Source organism: Mobula hypostoma, chromosome 22 (assembly GCF_963921235.1).
Source record: "Mobula hypostoma chromosome 22, sMobHyp1.1, whole genome shotgun sequence".
Lineage (NCBI taxonomy): Eukaryota > Metazoa > Chordata > Chondrichthyes > Myliobatiformes > Myliobatidae > Mobula > Mobula hypostoma.
The window spans coordinates 56,144,789-56,161,517 of NC_086118.1; the positions used below are offsets into that span (position 1 = coordinate 56,144,789).

General features: G+C 48.6%; 1 protein-coding gene across 2 annotated transcripts in view; it reads left to right on the top strand.

The window, feature by feature from the left end:
- The window catches only part of rhbdl3 (rhomboid, veinlet-like 3 (Drosophila)), a 54,435-nt gene that overhangs the window by 15,461 nt on the left and 22,245 nt on the right, over window positions 1-16,729 (top strand). For both annotated transcript variants that reach the window (XM_063030652.1, XM_063030653.1), the window contains 2 exons: window positions 4,420-4,644; window positions 11,131-11,279. In XM_063030652.1, the coding sequence (XP_062886722.1) occupies window positions 4,420-4,644; window positions 11,131-11,279 (374 nt within the window). The remainder of the gene's footprint in view (window positions 1-4,419; window positions 4,645-11,130; window positions 11,280-16,729) is intronic.

The following is a 16,729-nucleotide window of genomic DNA, read 5'->3' on the forward strand; positions in this document are numbered from 1 at the left end:
ACAGGCAACACCGCGGCTTGAGGCCTAGTCATCGTTACGACTGAGGCTACACAGCTCCCCCACCGTCCACCAGTATCAGTGAATCGGACTTGCAGCATTCCACATTAACAATGTCCAACAGGGTCTTGTGATCACAATAAAGGTGACCAAGGTGAGCACTCACTGTTCGATTGCACGTCGCCTTCGCGCACCAACTCCCCCCAACGCCTCCCTATTACAGACAGCGGCACGATCCGCACCAAGTCCAGCACCTTCAGTTTCTCCACCGGCCAGAACTCAGTGATGGGGAAGACCCACGGTTCTTTAAGTTATTAATCTCCAGCAGGGTCTTGCGATCATAATAAATGCATTTTAAAAAGACAATAGCACTGTTGTTTGGCCCTGTGGGAGCTGCTGAGTCCGAGCACGTCACCATCTTAGTGGAGGTCTATCCTACAGTTTGGTATACCTCCATCAAATCCCCCCTCATTCTAGCTTATAACTAGACTCCCAGGAGCTGTTACTATATGTACAAAATGCCTGAACCTCTTAATTAGATTACACCCTTTAAGCCAAATGTGTTTATTTACTGTCGGTAACACCGCTGGTGATTAAGGCAGCAATGAAGATCCTTCATCTCTGCTGGTGTTCAGAGCTTCCTTCATCATGTCAGTAGCTCCCTCTCGATTTTCACCACTGTCAGTCGTGCCAGTCCTGGGTGGAGACTCAGGAATACCGTCGCACTCAGACGTAGAAGGATTCTTCATTGCTGTTTCCATTTTGTTTTTACCAGTCAGGATTGTTAGCCCTGAGCTGAACCCCCAAACCTGGAGGGATGGTGGGCCACTCGTAGTCTGACCCTCTACCCTTTGACCTGTTCTGCATGGGTGACCCTACCGAGAGCCAAAGCCTCCAGCCCTGACTCCAGCTAACATCGCTCCCCCGGTCACTGAGCACGCAAGCCTCCAAACCCTACGACAAGGTTGTGGTCCCCTTGGAGTTTAAATCTCATGTGTGTATCTGTTATTTTATATTAACCCTCCAAACCCGTTGACTGACAGAAGTCATAGGGTCAAAGAAAATCACAGCACAGAAACAGGCCCTTCGGTCATCTGGTCAGTGCTGAAGCATTTAAACTGCCCGCTCCCCTCTGTAACTCACCCAGATATTCATTGTCTTAAATCTCCGTGGCACTGAGACATAATTCCTCTTTTGATGGGTTAATGAACCTGATCATATTTAATATAATCACAAGAGACAAACCTCATTGACTGAGCTGCTCTGTGTCATATTTCAGACGTAAACAGATGAGCTCGTGTTCACTTTCTGTGGGGCAGCAGTGCACTCAGATGCGGAGTGTAGAATTGATTATCCTGTCGTGTGGCTGCTTTCTGTGAAGGTGCATTACCTGAGCGCTGAGGGAAGCAGATATAAACTGTAGCAGCTTTCCCAAGGAGCAGTTCAAATCCTTCTGCTCTGTGAGGCAGCGAGAAGCAAAGACGATGCCCACAGAGTTCCCGTGATGGGCCGAACTGTGGGCACAGCTCTCCGCAGTTCCTTATGGTCGTCTGCTGACCAGGCCGTCTTGCATCCAGACAGAAAGCGGTCTGTGGTGCTCGATGGAGCCATGCTGAGTTTCTTTAGCCTCTTGAGGAAGCCAGAATCAGGTTTAATATCACCGGCATGTGTCGTGAAATTTGTTGTCCTTGTGGCAGCTGTACAATGCGATACGCACACATACACACACACACGGAAACACACACACACATATATATATATATATATATATATGAAAAAACAGTGAATTGCATTAAATATATATATATATAAATTAAATAATTAGTGCAAAAATAGAAATAAAAAAGTAGTGAGGTATTGTTCACGGGTTCAATGTCCATTCAGAAATCAGCTGTTCCTGAATCATTGAGTGTGTGCCTTCAGGCTCCTGTCCCTCCCTCCTGATGGTAACAATGAGAAGAGGGCATGTCCTGGGTGGTGGGGGTCCTTAATGATGGAAGCTGCCTTTTTGAGGATCTGCTCCTTGAAGATGCCCTGGATACTACAGAGGCCAGTGCCCATGATGGAGCTGACTGAGTTTACAACTCTGCAGCTGACTTCAGTCCTGTGCAGTAACAACCGTGCCCCCCACCCCACACCAGACAGTGATGCAGCCACTTAGAATGCTCTCCACAATACATCTGTAGAAATATACAAGTGTTTAAGGTGACATACCAAATCTCCCCAAACTCATAATGAAATATGGCAGCTGTCTTGCTTTCTTTGTAGCTGCAGCAATATGTTGGGTCCAGGTTATGTCCTCACAGATACTGAGACCTAGGGACTTCAAGTCACTCACGCTTTCCATTTCTGATCCCTGGATGAGGACTGGTATGTGTTCCCTCCTCTTACCCTTTCTAAAATCCACAAACAGTTCTTTGGTCTTACTGACCAATCAGTGCAGGGTTGTTGCCATGACACTACTCAACCAGCTGGTACAGCTCCCTCCTGTACACCTCCTAGTTATCATCTGAGATTCTGCCAACAATAGTTGTATAGGAAATTATATTCATCATCATCATTATGTGCTGTGTCATATGATGTGGGTGATTCATAGTCTCATCACCATGATTGTTCTCAGCAAATTTTTCTACGGAGGTAGTTTGCTATTGCTGTCTTCTGGGCAGTGTCTTTACAAGCCATTATCAATACTCTTCAGAGGCTGTCTGTCTGGTGTCAGTGGTCACGTAACCAGGACTTGTGATCTGCACCAGCTGCTCGTACGACCATCCACCACCTGCTCCCATCGCTTCACGTGACCCTGCTTCAGGGGGCAAAGCAGGTGCTACACCTTGCCCAAGGGTGACCTGCAGGCTCGTGGAGGGAGGGAGCGTTTTACACCTCCTGTGGGACAGATGTTCCTCCCCTGCCAACCTGAACTTTTATTGTGAGATTCAAATAGAAAAAGTTAACCCATATCTTTTTGTTTCTATATAGTGTATGAAAGTTCTTCAAGGCAGCTTCAAATCTGTATTAAAGAAATATAACCAAAGAAACTGGAACTCGTCCAAAGGCTTTGTACCTGCCTGCTCTTCACTACGAGTACAGTTTTTAAATAGTATCACTTGCGTATGCTTGTGTTATGTTACTCATTTGTGCTGACGCTGAATTAAAAAGCAGCGATTTTTTGCACTTCTGTTCCTCCACACAGTTGGGAGTTCTGCCACCAGCCCCCTACACTCTGCCTTGAAACTCAGTCTTCCAAAGTGAATCACTTCACACTTTTCCACTTTGAACTCTATCCGCCACTCTGAGCTCAGCTCTGCAAGTGGGTCAATGTCCTGTTTTACCCTCTATCCACAACTTCACCGATCTTCGTGTCATCTGCAAATTTCCTAACCCACCCTTCCACTTCCTCAGTCAAGTCATTTATAAAAATCACAAAGAGCCGTGGTCCTAGAACTGATCCCTGTGGAACACCACTGTTCACCAATCTCCGGGCAGAAAACACTGCGTCTACTACCACCCTCTGCCTCTGTGGGCAAGCCAACTTTCCCTCAATCCCATGCCTACTGACTTTCTAAATAAGCCTACCATGGGAACCTTATCAAACACCTTATTAAAATCCATATCCACCACATCCACCACTCCATGTGCTTTGTCACATCCTCGAAGAATTCAGTCAGGCTCCCGAGGCACAACATGTCCCTCATGAAGCCTTGCTGACTGTCCCTAATCACACTACGGTCCCAGAGCAGGTCGATGGGAGGAGGCAGTTTAAATGGGTCAGCAGAGACCTGATGGGCCGAAGGGCCTGTTTCTGTGCTGTACTTTTCCATGACTCTTATGAATTTATAAAAAAAACTAGACACAGACAAAGACTGATCAACAACCATTTTGCAACAAGGTGCTGTGTGTATGGGTAACAACGAGTAATGTGTATTGCTGAGTCCGGAGGTAGAGGCCCGAAGGTCGAGTCTGCAAGGGACTAGAGTTTGGAGACCTGATAACTGTGAGGCAGAGAGTCTGGGGCCAAGGTCTGGAGACCCGGAAGTGGCCTGTCCTGGGGTTGGGGTTGGAGGCCTCTGTGTCTGTTGGTGGGAGGGTGGGAAAGGAGCTTGTTCTGCTGTTGTCGTCTTGCCTTGAGTTGCCCTGCCGAGCATTGTGAACAAGCTATGCTGGTGCCTGAGTGTGTGGTGATGATTGCGGGCAGCCTCCAGCACGTCCTTTGGTTGTGTTGGTTGTTCACGCAAACGGCACATTTCACTGTATGTTTCGACGTCCAAGTGATAATTAACTCTGAATTGGAATCATCTAACAGTCACCCCACAACCTCCAGCTCCTCGTCCCCCCCCGGAACTTGCATGAGGGTTAGGGTTGGCTTGTGGCCCCGGTGCATCCCTGGAAATGATTCACTCCTGCTGTCTCCCTCCTTCCCACCAGATGAGCAACAAAAGGACCAACAGCTTCCGCCGTGCCGTCCTCCTGGGCAGCCGCCGTCTGCGGGCCGACTCGCTGCTGGAGGAGACGGGCCTCACCCTGGGCCAGCGTTTCATCAGGCACATTGCCTACGAGACCCTGCCCCGGGGGCTGGACCGCCGCTGGTACTACGACAGCTACACCTGCTACCCGCCGCCCTGGTTCATCATCACCGTCACTGTCCTGGAGGCAAGTCGCGCCCGTGCTCAGCCACACAGACAGAGTCGAGTTTCATCTCACCCCTGTTGTGTAATTGCAACCTATCTTAGTATTTAATCAGATGGTGCATATATCATGACTCAACGCTTCACGCTCTGAACGTGTCTGTATTTCTGATTCTCACTTCCATGCTCCCGCACACCACGTATTCTGTCCCAGAATGATGGCATCATCACGGTACCTGACAAGTGTCAAAGTACATGAACAGACCTTACCCTTTCAATACATGACATCCCTCCCTTCCTGAGAAATAAACTTCAGTGTTTTAGAACACATTTAACCAGGTCAATTCAACACATATTCTTTGATATACATGACTATAACCAACACATCTTCTGTCTCAACTTAATGATTGCTCTGCAAATGAAAAGTTCATTTTCAACTTGCAACAGTTTTCATTGTTTCAAAACCCACAACTTAAAGTTCTACTTCAATACAGTACAAAATCATTAAACTTCAGAGGTTGTTTTCTAACCCTTTGAGATCACTCTACTGGTTTCTCTTTGCTTTCAATGTCTGGTGTGACTTTTTCTCACTGTGAACCTGAGCTTGTCTGTAACTGTCCACCATATTGTCCTCCTGTCCCGGAACCTCGTAGTCAAATCCTTGAATTTCTGTATGAGTTCTACCCCCCCATCTGCTATTACTTTAGTTGGCGCAGCTTTATCAAAATAAGCCAATCTACCTGCTCTTGTTAGCCCCTCATTTAGAGCTTTGAATACTTTCAAAGGTTTCAAAGGTCCATTTAATGTCAGTGAAATGTATACAATATACATCCTGAAATTCTTTTTCTTTGCATCCATCCACAAAAAACAGAGGAGTGCCCCAAAGGATGAATGACAGTTAAATGTCAGAACCCCAAAGCCCCCCCCCAGCTCCCCCTCCCATGCGTAATCAGTAGAAAAGTGACGACCCCCCTCCCCCACCAGCAAAAAGCATTGGCAACCCCCACCAATCACTCAAGTGTGCAGCAAAGCATTGATAAAGACACAGACTTGCAGTATTCCAAAGACTACTCGTTCATCCAGTAATTCGACATACCACAGGCTCTCTCTCTCCCTAATAAGGGAAAAAGAGGTGTTCCTGTTTTGCAGTGAGAGGGGAGACATAACACAACAACTCGCTGGTTTACCATGTTAAAAATCCGTTGTGTCACTTTTTCCGAGCTCTGTGCCCAGAGAACTCGGGTCGCTGCTTTCGATCTTCCATGTACTCCCACGACACACCGATTTCCTGCAGAGGCACCAGCCTCGAGTCCGCCTGCCTTCAGAGCCACGAAATCCCGAAACTCCAAAGACGAGTTAATCTTCTAGCCCGTGTAAACTTCAGAGGTTGTTTTCTGACCCTTTGCAATCTCTGTACTGGTTTCTGTTCCTTTCCAAACTTGAACTGGGTGTCTTTCCTGGTCAATCGTCTCTGTGGTTCTGACAAAGTTGCAAACTGTGGTGTGAATCTGCTGCTGTAGCCAACAAAACCTATGGAACTCCTCACTTCTGTTGCGTTTTTTTGGTTCATGAGCCTCAGTTACTGCTTGCACTCTCTCCTCAGTTGCTGCGATGCCTTCCTGTGACAGGAGAATTCCCATGAAAACTAGTCTGTCCATGTTGAACTGACATTTCTCTGGGTTCGGTGTCAGTTCACACTCTGTGAGTCTCTTTAAGACAGCATGCAGTCTCTCATCATGCAGTTTTTGGTTAGACGCATCTATAATCACATCATCTGAACTCCTTCAATTCCAGCTAAAGCATTTGCTATCTCATGCTGGTACTGCTCACTGGCTGATGACACACCAAGTCTTTTGTACCTACACACCCCATTATGCAGAGCAAATGTGGCCCTCTATCTAGATTCTGGAGTCAGTTCTAGCTGGTAATGGCCCCATTTCAATTCCAGTTTGCTAAACACCGCAGCCCCATTCATACCCTGTAGTATCTCATCTACAGTTGGGATGGGATCTCTCTCCCTCACCCTTGCTTCATTTGCCCTTCTCATGTCTGGGCACATTCTGATGTTCTTGTCGGGTTTTGTAAAATGACTATTGGGTTAACCCAAGAAACTGGGGCCTTCAACTTTCTTAATATGATTACAATTATGAAAGACACGTAGTCCTCTTTTATTGTCATTTAGTAATGCATGTATTAAGAAATGATACATTATTTCCTCCAGTGTGATATCACAGAAACACAGGACAAACCAAGACTGAAAAAACTGACAAAACCACATAATTATAACATATAGTTACAACAGTGTAACAATACCATAACTTGATGAAGAAGTCCGTGAGCACAGTAAAAAGTTCAAAGTCTCTCAAATGTCCCACATCTCACGCAGACGGGAGAAGGAAGAAAAACTCTCCCTGCCATGCCGACCACAATCCGACTCTTGAGTCATCCGAAAACTTCAAGCTCTGATCAGCTCTCCGACACCGAGTACTGAGCGCCATCTCTGTCCGAACGATTCGACCTCCTTCTCGGTTGCCAAAAGCAGGCAAGGCCGGGGATTTTGAGGCCTACCCTCCGAAAGATTGTCTACTTTCACTAGCTGTTCAATTTGTTTCTCAACCACCTCCCTGAAGTGGTAAGGTATGTGTCTGAGTGGCAGGGCTTTACCTTTCCATCAATGTACAGACTGATCTGTTCAGTGTTCAGCTGTCCTACCCCCTCAGACACTTCTGGGTACGGCAGCTTAAGTAACCCTTTAACGTCTGTCACTACTGACACAGTTTCTCCAGTCTTTAACACACCCAAGTTTGTAGCTGTTTTCTACCTAGGAGTGAGTGGTTCACCATTGCCTTTTATCATGACGAACTCTGCCTGGTCCATTCTGTTTCCAAAACTTATTCCACACTCAAACACCCCCTCAACCTCCAGTGATGATGTGCTGGATGAATATGGAACAGCTTTCTCTTCTGCTTAGGAATATTATCTCCTCTGACTTCAGTTTCTCCCACACATTTTCCTTCTGACTCCTGAATCTACTAACATGCACAGATTTACACCCCCTACACAAAAAGTACTTTTTTTCAGATGACTCAGTCTCATTAACAACAAATGCAAATTCCTTCTGGTCATCCTCAACGTTGTTCATTTTTTGTGTTTTAGTCCTTTTGTCAGGCAGAGTTTTGTAAAGTCGTCCTTTCCAGTGCATTGTCTGCACGTCTGTCCACAAGCTGGGTACTTTGGGTCTCTACCCAGGCGATCTGTATTTCCACATCTGTAGCATTTCCTTTTCTTTTGTGTGAGTAGACTTTATTTTCCCCTCTGTCTATTTGCCATGTGTTGGTCCCAAGTTCAAATCCAGCCAGCCGACTCCCCTGCACGTCTTCCATCCGTGCTGGGCTACGAGCTGGTGATCTCTTCGGAAACTCACCCAGCAGAAGGCAATGGCAAACCACTGCTGTAATTTTTGTGTTAGTAAACTTTATTTTTCCCTCTGTCGATTTGCCATGTGTTGTGTCCTCATGGTGTGGAACACGGCACACAGTCTGTGGCTGGCTTCCTTGTAGTGACATGGCTGACAACTGTTCCTCTACTTTTTCACATTGTGCCGCTATTTCCAGTGTGCGGCAAGTGTTAGGCCCTGCATATTCTCCGGTGGTTTTCTCCGCACATAAACGGAGTTACGTTTTCCCACTGTGACATCCCTGATTTGGTTGTCGGTGTCCATTAGAAACTTACAGTCTTCTGCTGCCTGCTGAAGGTGAGTAGAGAACTGTTGAACCGTCTCACCTTGTCTTGGGGCAAGCTGATGAAAATGCTGCCGGGCCAACGTAGTGTTGACCTGGGGACGAAGAAAGCATTCAGCGCAACCACCGCTGCCGCAGAGCTTGTGATTTGTCCCGTGTTTGTCAGTTTTGAGAATATAACCTGCACATCTGCCCCTGCAAGGTGCACAAGCAGTGCTCTCCGTCTCTGTTTTGTATTATTTGTCGTGTTATCATCCACATCGGTCCTTTACCATCAGCATAAAGTTCAAATGAGTTGAACCACCGTGTCCATCTCGGACCCAGAGTAGCCGGCTCCGTAAAACATTGTAAGTGTCGGATCCTTGATTTCTCCATTCTCATCAACTAACGTTACCCTTACTTTCAAAGTCCATATCCTAATCGCCCCTGCCATGTATTTGCAACCTATCTTAGTATTTATTTAGATAGTGTATATATCAATGCTTCATGCTCTGAAAGTGTCTGTATTTCTCATTCTCACTTCCATACTCCCGCACACCACGCGTTCTGTCCCCGACTGATGACCTCATCACGGTACCTGACAAGTGTCAAAATACATTAACAGACCTTACCATTTCAACACACACACGTATGTGTGAGCACAGGTGTAATGTAACACTAAAACTGTGGCTGCATCACAGGCACACAGCATCATTCACGAGAAAAGAAATTAATTGATCATGAATTATACGCGACTTTTACAAGAAAGTACACAATTAGAGCAAAAACATTCAAAGAAACACACACAAAATGCTGGAGGAACTCAGCAGATCAGGCAGCATCTCTAGAAAGGAATAAACAGTCGACGTTTCAGGCCGAGACCCTTCATCAGGATCTGAATTTTAGTGCGAACATAGAATGTAGTACAGACAGTGGTGTGCCAACCCTTTAACCTGCTTTTAAGATCAATCTAACCCTTCCCTCCTGCACAGGGGGATTATAGGGGGTGATGCCAGCGGTAGGTTTCTTACACAGAGAGTGATGGGTGTGTGGAACGTCCTGCTGGGGGTGGTGATAGAGGCAGAAACATTAGGAACGTTTAAGAGACTTGTAGATAAGCACATGGATGAAAGAAATTGGAGGCTGTGTTGGAGGGAAGGGTTAGATTGATTTTAGAGGCGTGGCATAACTTCCTGGCCGAAGAGTCTGTACTGTGCTGTAATGCTCTATATGTGTGCGTGTACGTGTGCACGGGTCAGAGTGCCCGTTGGTGTGGGTGAACACATGCAGAATATCCACGTGTGTGCGTGCGTGTGCTTGTGAGTGTGTGTGTGTGTCTGTGTCTGTGTTTGTGAGTGTGTCTGTGTTTAGACCATAAGACAAAGGAGCAGAAGTCGGCCATTCGGCCCATCGAGTCTGCTCCGCCATTTTATCATGAGCTGATCCATTCTCCCATTTAGTCCCACTGCCCCGCCTTCTTACCATAACCTTTGATGCCCTGGCTACTCAGATACCTATCAATCTCTGCCTTAAATACACCCAATGACTTGGCCTCCACTGCTGCCCATGGCAACAAATTCCATAGATTCACCACCCTCTGACAAAAAAAATTTCTTCACATTTCTGTTCTGAAAGGGCGCCCTTCAATCCTTAAGTCATGCCCTCTCGTACTAGACTCCCCCATCATGGGAAACAACTTTGCCACATCCACTCTGTCTATGCCTTTCAACATTCAAAATGTTTCTATGAGGTCCCCCCTCATTCTTCTAAACTCCAAGGAATACAGTCCAAGAGCGGACAAACATTCCTCATATGTTAACCCTCTCATTCCCGGAATCATTCTAGTGAATCTTCTCTGTACCCTCTCCAATGTTAGCACATCCTTTCTTAAATAAGGAGACCAAAACTGCCCACAGTACTCCAAGTGAGGTCTCATCAGCGCCTTATAGAGCCTCAACATCACATCCCTGCTCCTATACTCTATTCCTCTAGAAATGGATGCCAACATTGCATTCGCCTTCTTCACTACTGACTCAACCTGGAGGTTAACCTTAAGGGTATCCTGCACAAGGACTCCCAAGTCCCGTTGCATCTCAGAACTTTGAATTCTCTCCCTATTTAAATAATAGTCTGCCCGGTTATTTCTTCTGCCAAAGTGCATAACCATACACTTTCCAGCATTGTATTTCATTTGCCACTTCTCTGCCTATTCTTCCAATCTATCCAAGTCTCTCTGCAGACTCTCTGTTTCCTCAGCACTACCGGCCCCTCCACCTATCTTCATATCGTCAGCAAACTGTTTTTGTGAGTGTGTCTGTGTTTGTGAGTGTGTGTGTGCGTGCGTGTGTCTGTGAGTGTTTGTGTCTGTCTGTTTGTGTGTGTGTGTGTTGGTGGGTGGTGAGAGAGGAGAAAGGAGCTTGTTGCTGGTGTTGTTTGGGCTGTCCTGTGGACAATGTGGACGTATGTTGCTATTATTTGGGCTGTCCTGTGGACAATGTGGACGTGTGTTTGTTTGGGCTGTCCTGTGGACAATGTGGACGTGTGTTGCTTTTGTTTGGGCTGTCCTGTGGACAATGTGGACGTGTGTTGCTTTTGTTTGGGCTGTTCTGTGGACAATGTGGACGTGTGTTAGGGCAGGAACGCGTGGCGACACTTGCATGTTACCCCCCGCTTGCCCTTCGACTGAGTTGATTGTCAATGCAAAGACACATTTCACCCTAAGTTTTGATGCTCGTGTGATAATGAATGAATATGAATCTATTGTGTAACACGTGATGAACCTGTCCCGACAGATTGTTACCTTCATCTACTACGGGCTGGTGCTGGATAGGTGGGTGCTGCAGGTGACACACCCGTCCTACCTGGAGAACCCGCTGGTCTACCAGCCTCAGCTCCGCAGGCAGGCCTGGCGTTACCTCAGCTACATCTTCATGCATGTGGGGTAAGTACCGACTGAAGCTGGACCCCACTGCACCACCCCTCGCCAACTCCCCCAGCCTCTGACCGCGGCCCACCGCCTCACACCAACTCCCCTGCCTGACTCCAGCCTCAGACCAGAGCTCACCACTCGTATGAGAGTGAAGTTACAACACTGGCTCAGGCCATTCTGTCCATGGTCTGTGTGCTGGCTCAGTGAAAGCACCTCCCCGTCAGTCCATTCCCTCCCGTCTGTTCCCCATTCCCTCCCTGTCAGTCCATTCCCTCCCATCTGTTCCCCATTCCCTCCCCATCTGTTCCCCATTCCCTCCCCGTCTGTTCCCCATTCCCTCCCCGTCTTTTCCCCATTCCCTCCTGTCTGTTCCTCATTCCCTCCCGTCTGTTCCCCATTCCCTCCCCGTCTTTTCCCCATTCCCTCCTGTCTATTCCCCATTCCCTCCCATCAGTCCATTCCCTCCCGTCTGTTCCCCATTCCCTCCCGTCTGTTCCCCATTCCCTCCCCGTCTTTTCCCCATTCCCTCCCCGTCTTTTCCCCATTCCCTGCTGTCTATTCCCCATTCCCTCCCGTCAGTCCATTCCCTTCCATTTGTTCCCCATTCCCTCCCCATCAGTGCATTCCCTCCCGTCTGTTCCCCATTCCCTTCAGTCCTTGCGACCTTCTCCAGTTGGCAATACTCAAATCCCACTTAGAAATCTTCACTGCACCAAAGCTCAAAGTAAATTTTATTATCAAACTTACATATATGTCACCATTTACAGCCCTGAGATTCATTTGCTTGTGGACTTACTCAACAAATCTATAAAATAATAACCATAACAGAATCAATGAAAGACTGCCCAACTTCGGCATTCAAGCAGTGTGCAGAAGAAATAATAATAATAAATAAATAAACAAGCAATAAATATTGAGAACATGAGATGAAAAGTCCTTGAAAGTTGTGGGAACATTTCATTGATTGGTAAGTGAAGTTGAGTGAAGGTATCCCCTCTGGTTCAAGAGCCTGATGGTTGAGGGGTGATAACTGTTCCTGAACCTGGTGGTGTGGGACCTGATGGTTGAGGGGTGATAACTGTTCCTGAACCTGGTGGTGTGGGACCTGATGGTTGAGGGGTGATAACTGTTCCTGAACCTGGTGGTGTGGGACCTGATGGTTGAGGGGTGATAACTGTTCCTGAACCTGGTGGTGTGGGACCTGATGGTTGAGGGGTAATAACTGTTCCTGAACCTGGTGGTGTGGGACCTGATGGTTGAGGGGTGATAACTGTTCCTGAACCTGGTGGTGTGGGACCTGATGGTTGAGGGGTGATAACTGTTCCTGAACCTGGTGGTGTGGGACCTGATGATTGAGGGGTGATAACTGTTCCTGAACCTGGTGGTGTGGGACCTGATGGTTGAGGGGTAATAACTGTTCCTAAACCTGGTGGTGTGGGACCTGATGGTTGAGGGGTGATAACTGTTCCTGAACCTGGTGGTGTGGGACCTGATGGTTGAGGGGTAATAACTGTTCCTGAACCTGGTGGTGTGGGTCCTGATGGTTGAGGGGTGATAACTGTTCCTGAACCTGGTGGTGTGGGACCTGATGGTTGAGGGGTGATAACTGTCCCTGAACCTGGTGGTGTGGGACCTGATGGTTGAGGGGTAATAACTGTTCCTGAACCTGGTGCTGTGGGACCTGATGGTTGAGGGGTGATAACTGTTCCTGAACCTGGTGGTGTGGGACCTGATGGTTGAGGGGTGATAACTGTTCCTGAACCTGGTGGTGTGGGACCTGATGATTGAGGGGTGATAACTGTTCTTGAACCTGGTGCTGTGGGACCTGATGATTGAGGGGTGATAACTGTTCCTGAACCTGGTACTGTGGGAGCTGATGATTGAGGGGTGATAACTGTTCCTGAACCTGGTGCTGTGGGACCTGATGGTTGAGGGGTGATAACTGTTCCTGAACCTGATGGTGTGGGACCTGATGGTTGAGGGGTGATAACTGTTCCTGAACCTGGTGGTGTGGGACCTGATGGTTGAGGGGTGATAACTGTTCCTGAACCTGATGGTTGAGGGGTGATAACTGTTCCTGAACCTGGTGGTGTGGGACCTGATGGTTGAGGGGTGATAACTGTTCCTGAACCTGGTGGTGTGGGACCTGATGGGTGAGGGGTGATAACTGTTCCTGAACCTGGTGGTGTGGGTCCTGATGGTTGAGGGGTGATAACTGTTCCTGAACCTGGTGGTGTGGGACCTGATGGTTGAGGAGTAATAACTGTTCCTGAACCTGGTGGTGTGGGACCTGATGGTTGAGGAGTAATAACTGTTCCTGAACCTGGTGGTGTGGGACCTGATGGTTGAGGGGTGATAACTGTTCCTGAACCTGGTGGTGTGGGTCCTGATGGTTGAGGGGTGATAACTGTTCCTGAACCTGGTGGTGTGGGACCTGATGGTTGAGGGGTAATAACTGTTCCTGAACCTGGTGGTGTGGGACCTGATGATTGAGGGGTGATAACTGTTCCTGAACCTGGTGGTGTGGGACCTGATGGTTGAGGGGTGATAACTGTTCCTGAACCTGGTGGTGTGGGACCTGATGGTTGAGGGGTGATAACTGTCCCTGAACCTGGTGGTGTGGGACCTGATGGTTGAGGAGTAATAACTGTTCCTGAACCTGGTGGTGTGGGTCCTGATGGTTGAGGGGTAATAACTGTTCCTGAACCTGGTGCTGTGGGGCCTGATGGTTGAGGGGTGATAACTGTTCCTGAACCTGATGGTTGAGGGGTGATAACTGTTCCTGAACCTGGTGGTGTGGGACCTGATGGTTGAGGGGTGATAACTGTTCCTGAACCTGGTGGTGGGGGACCTGATGGTTGAGGGGTGATAACTGTTCCTGAACCTGGTGGTGGGGGACCTGATGGTTGAGGGGTGATAACTGTTCCTGAACCTGGTGTTGTGGGACCTGATGGTTGAGGGGTGATAACTGTTCCTGAAGCTGGTGGTGTGGGTCCTGATGGTTGAGGGTGATAACTGTTCCTGAACCTGGTGGTGTGGGACCTGATGGTTGAGGGGTGATAATTGTTCCTGAACCTGGTGGTGTGGGACCTGATGGTTGAGGGGTGATAACTGTTCCTGAACCTGGTGGTGTGGGACCTGATGGTTGAGGAGTAATAACTGTTCCTGAACCTGGTGATGTGGGTCCTGATGGGTGAGGGGTGATAACTGTTCCTGAACCTGGTGGTGTGGGTCCTGATGGTTGAGGGGTAATAACTGTTCCTGAACCTGGTGGTGTGGGACCTGATGGATGAGGGGTGATAACTGTCCCTGAACCTGGTGGTGTGGGACCTGATGGTTGAGGGGTGATAACTGTTCCTGAACCTGATGGTTGAGGGGTGATAACTGTTCCTGAACCTGGTGGTGTGGGACCTGATGGTTGAGGGGTAATAACTGTTCCTGAACCTGGTGGTGTGGGACCTGATGGTTGAGGGGTGATAACTGTTCCTGAACCTGGTGGTGTGGGACCTGATGGTTGAGGGGTGATAACTGTTCCTGAACCTGGTGGTGTGGGACCTGATGGTTGAGGGGTAATAACTGTTCCTGAACCTGGTGGTGTGGGACCTGATGGTTGAGGGGTGATAACTGTTCCTGAACCTGGTGGTGTGGGACCTGATGGTTGAGGGGTGATAACTGTTCCTGAACCTGGTGGTGTGGGACCTGATAGTTGAGGGGTGATAGCTGTTCCTGAACCTGGTGGTGTGGGTCCTGATGGTTGAGGGGTGATAACTGTCCCTGAACCTGGTGGTGTGGGACCTGATGATTGAGGGGTGATAACTGTTCCTGAACCTGGTGCTGTGGGACCTGATGATTGAGGGGTGATAACTGTTCCTGAACCTGGTACTGTGGGACCTGATGATTGAGGGGTGATAACTGTTCCTGAACCTGGTGGTGGGGGACCTGATGGTTGAGGGGTGATAACTGTCCCTGAACCTGGTGGTGTGGGACCTGATGGTTGAGGGGTGATAACTGTTCCTGAACCTGATGGTTGAGGGGTGATAACTGTTCCTGAACCTGGTGGTGTGGGACCTGATGGTTGAGGGGTAATAACTGTTCCTGAACCTGGTGGTGTGGGACCTGATGGTTGAGGGGTGATAACTGTTCCTGAACCTGGTGGTGTGGGACCTGATGGTTGAGGGGTGATAACTGTTCCTGAACCTGGTGGTGTGGGACCTGATAGTTGAGGGGTGAAAGCTGTTCCTGAACTTGGTGGTGTGGGTCCTGATGGTTGAGGGGTGATAACTGTCCCTGAACCTGGTGGTGTGGGACCTGATGATTGAGGGGTGATAACTGTTCCTGAACCTGGTGCTGTGGGACCTGATGATTGAGGGGTGATAACTGTTCCTGAACCTGGTACTGTGGGACCTGATGATTGAGGGGTGATAACTGTTCCTGAACCTGGTGGTGGGGGACCTGATGGTTGAGGGGTGATAACTGTCCCTGAACCTGGTGGTGTGGGACCTGATGGTTGAGGGGTGATAACTGTTCCTGAACCTGATGGTTGAGGGGTAATAACTGTTCCTAAACCTGGTGGTGTGGGACCTGATGGTTGAGGGGTGATAACTGTTCCTGAACCTGGTGGTGTGGGACCTGATGGTTGAGGGGTAATAACTGTTCCTGAACCTGGTGGTGTGGGTCCTGATGGTTGAGGGGTGATAACTGTTCCTGAACCTGGTGGTGTGGGACCTGATGGTTGAGGGGTGATAACTGTTCCTAAACCTGGTGGTGTGGGACCTGATGGTTGAGGGGTGATAACTGTTCCTGAACCTGGTGGTGTGGGACCTGATGGTTGAGGGGTGATAACTGTTCCTGAACCTGGTGGTGTGGGTCCTGATGGGTGAGGGGTGATAACTGTTCCTGAACCTGGTGGTGTGGGACCTGATGGTTGAGGGGTGATAACTGTTCCTGAACCTGGTGCTGTGGGACCTGATGGTTGAGGGGTGATAACTGTTCCTGAACCTGATGGTTGAGGGGTGATAACTGTTCCTGAACCTGGTGGTGTGGGACCTGATGGTTGAGGGGTGATAACTGTTCCTGAACCTGGTGGTGGGGGACCTGATGGTTGAGGGGTGATAACTGTCCCTGAACCTGGTGGTGTGGGACCTGATGGTTGAGGGGTGATAACTGTTCCTGAACCTGATGGTTGAGGGGTGATAACTGTTCCTGAACCTGGTGGTGTGGGACCTGATGGTTTAGGGGTGATAACTGTTCCTGAACCTGGTGGTGTGGGACCTGATGGTTGAGGGGTGATAACTGTTCCTGAACCTGGTGGTGTGGGACCTGATGGTTGAGGGGTGATAACTGTTCCTGAACCTGGTGGTGTGGGACCTGATGGTTGAGGGGTGATAACTGTTCCTGAACCTGGTGGTGTGGGACCTGATGGTTGAGGGGTGATAACTGTTCCTGAACCTGGTGCTGTGGGA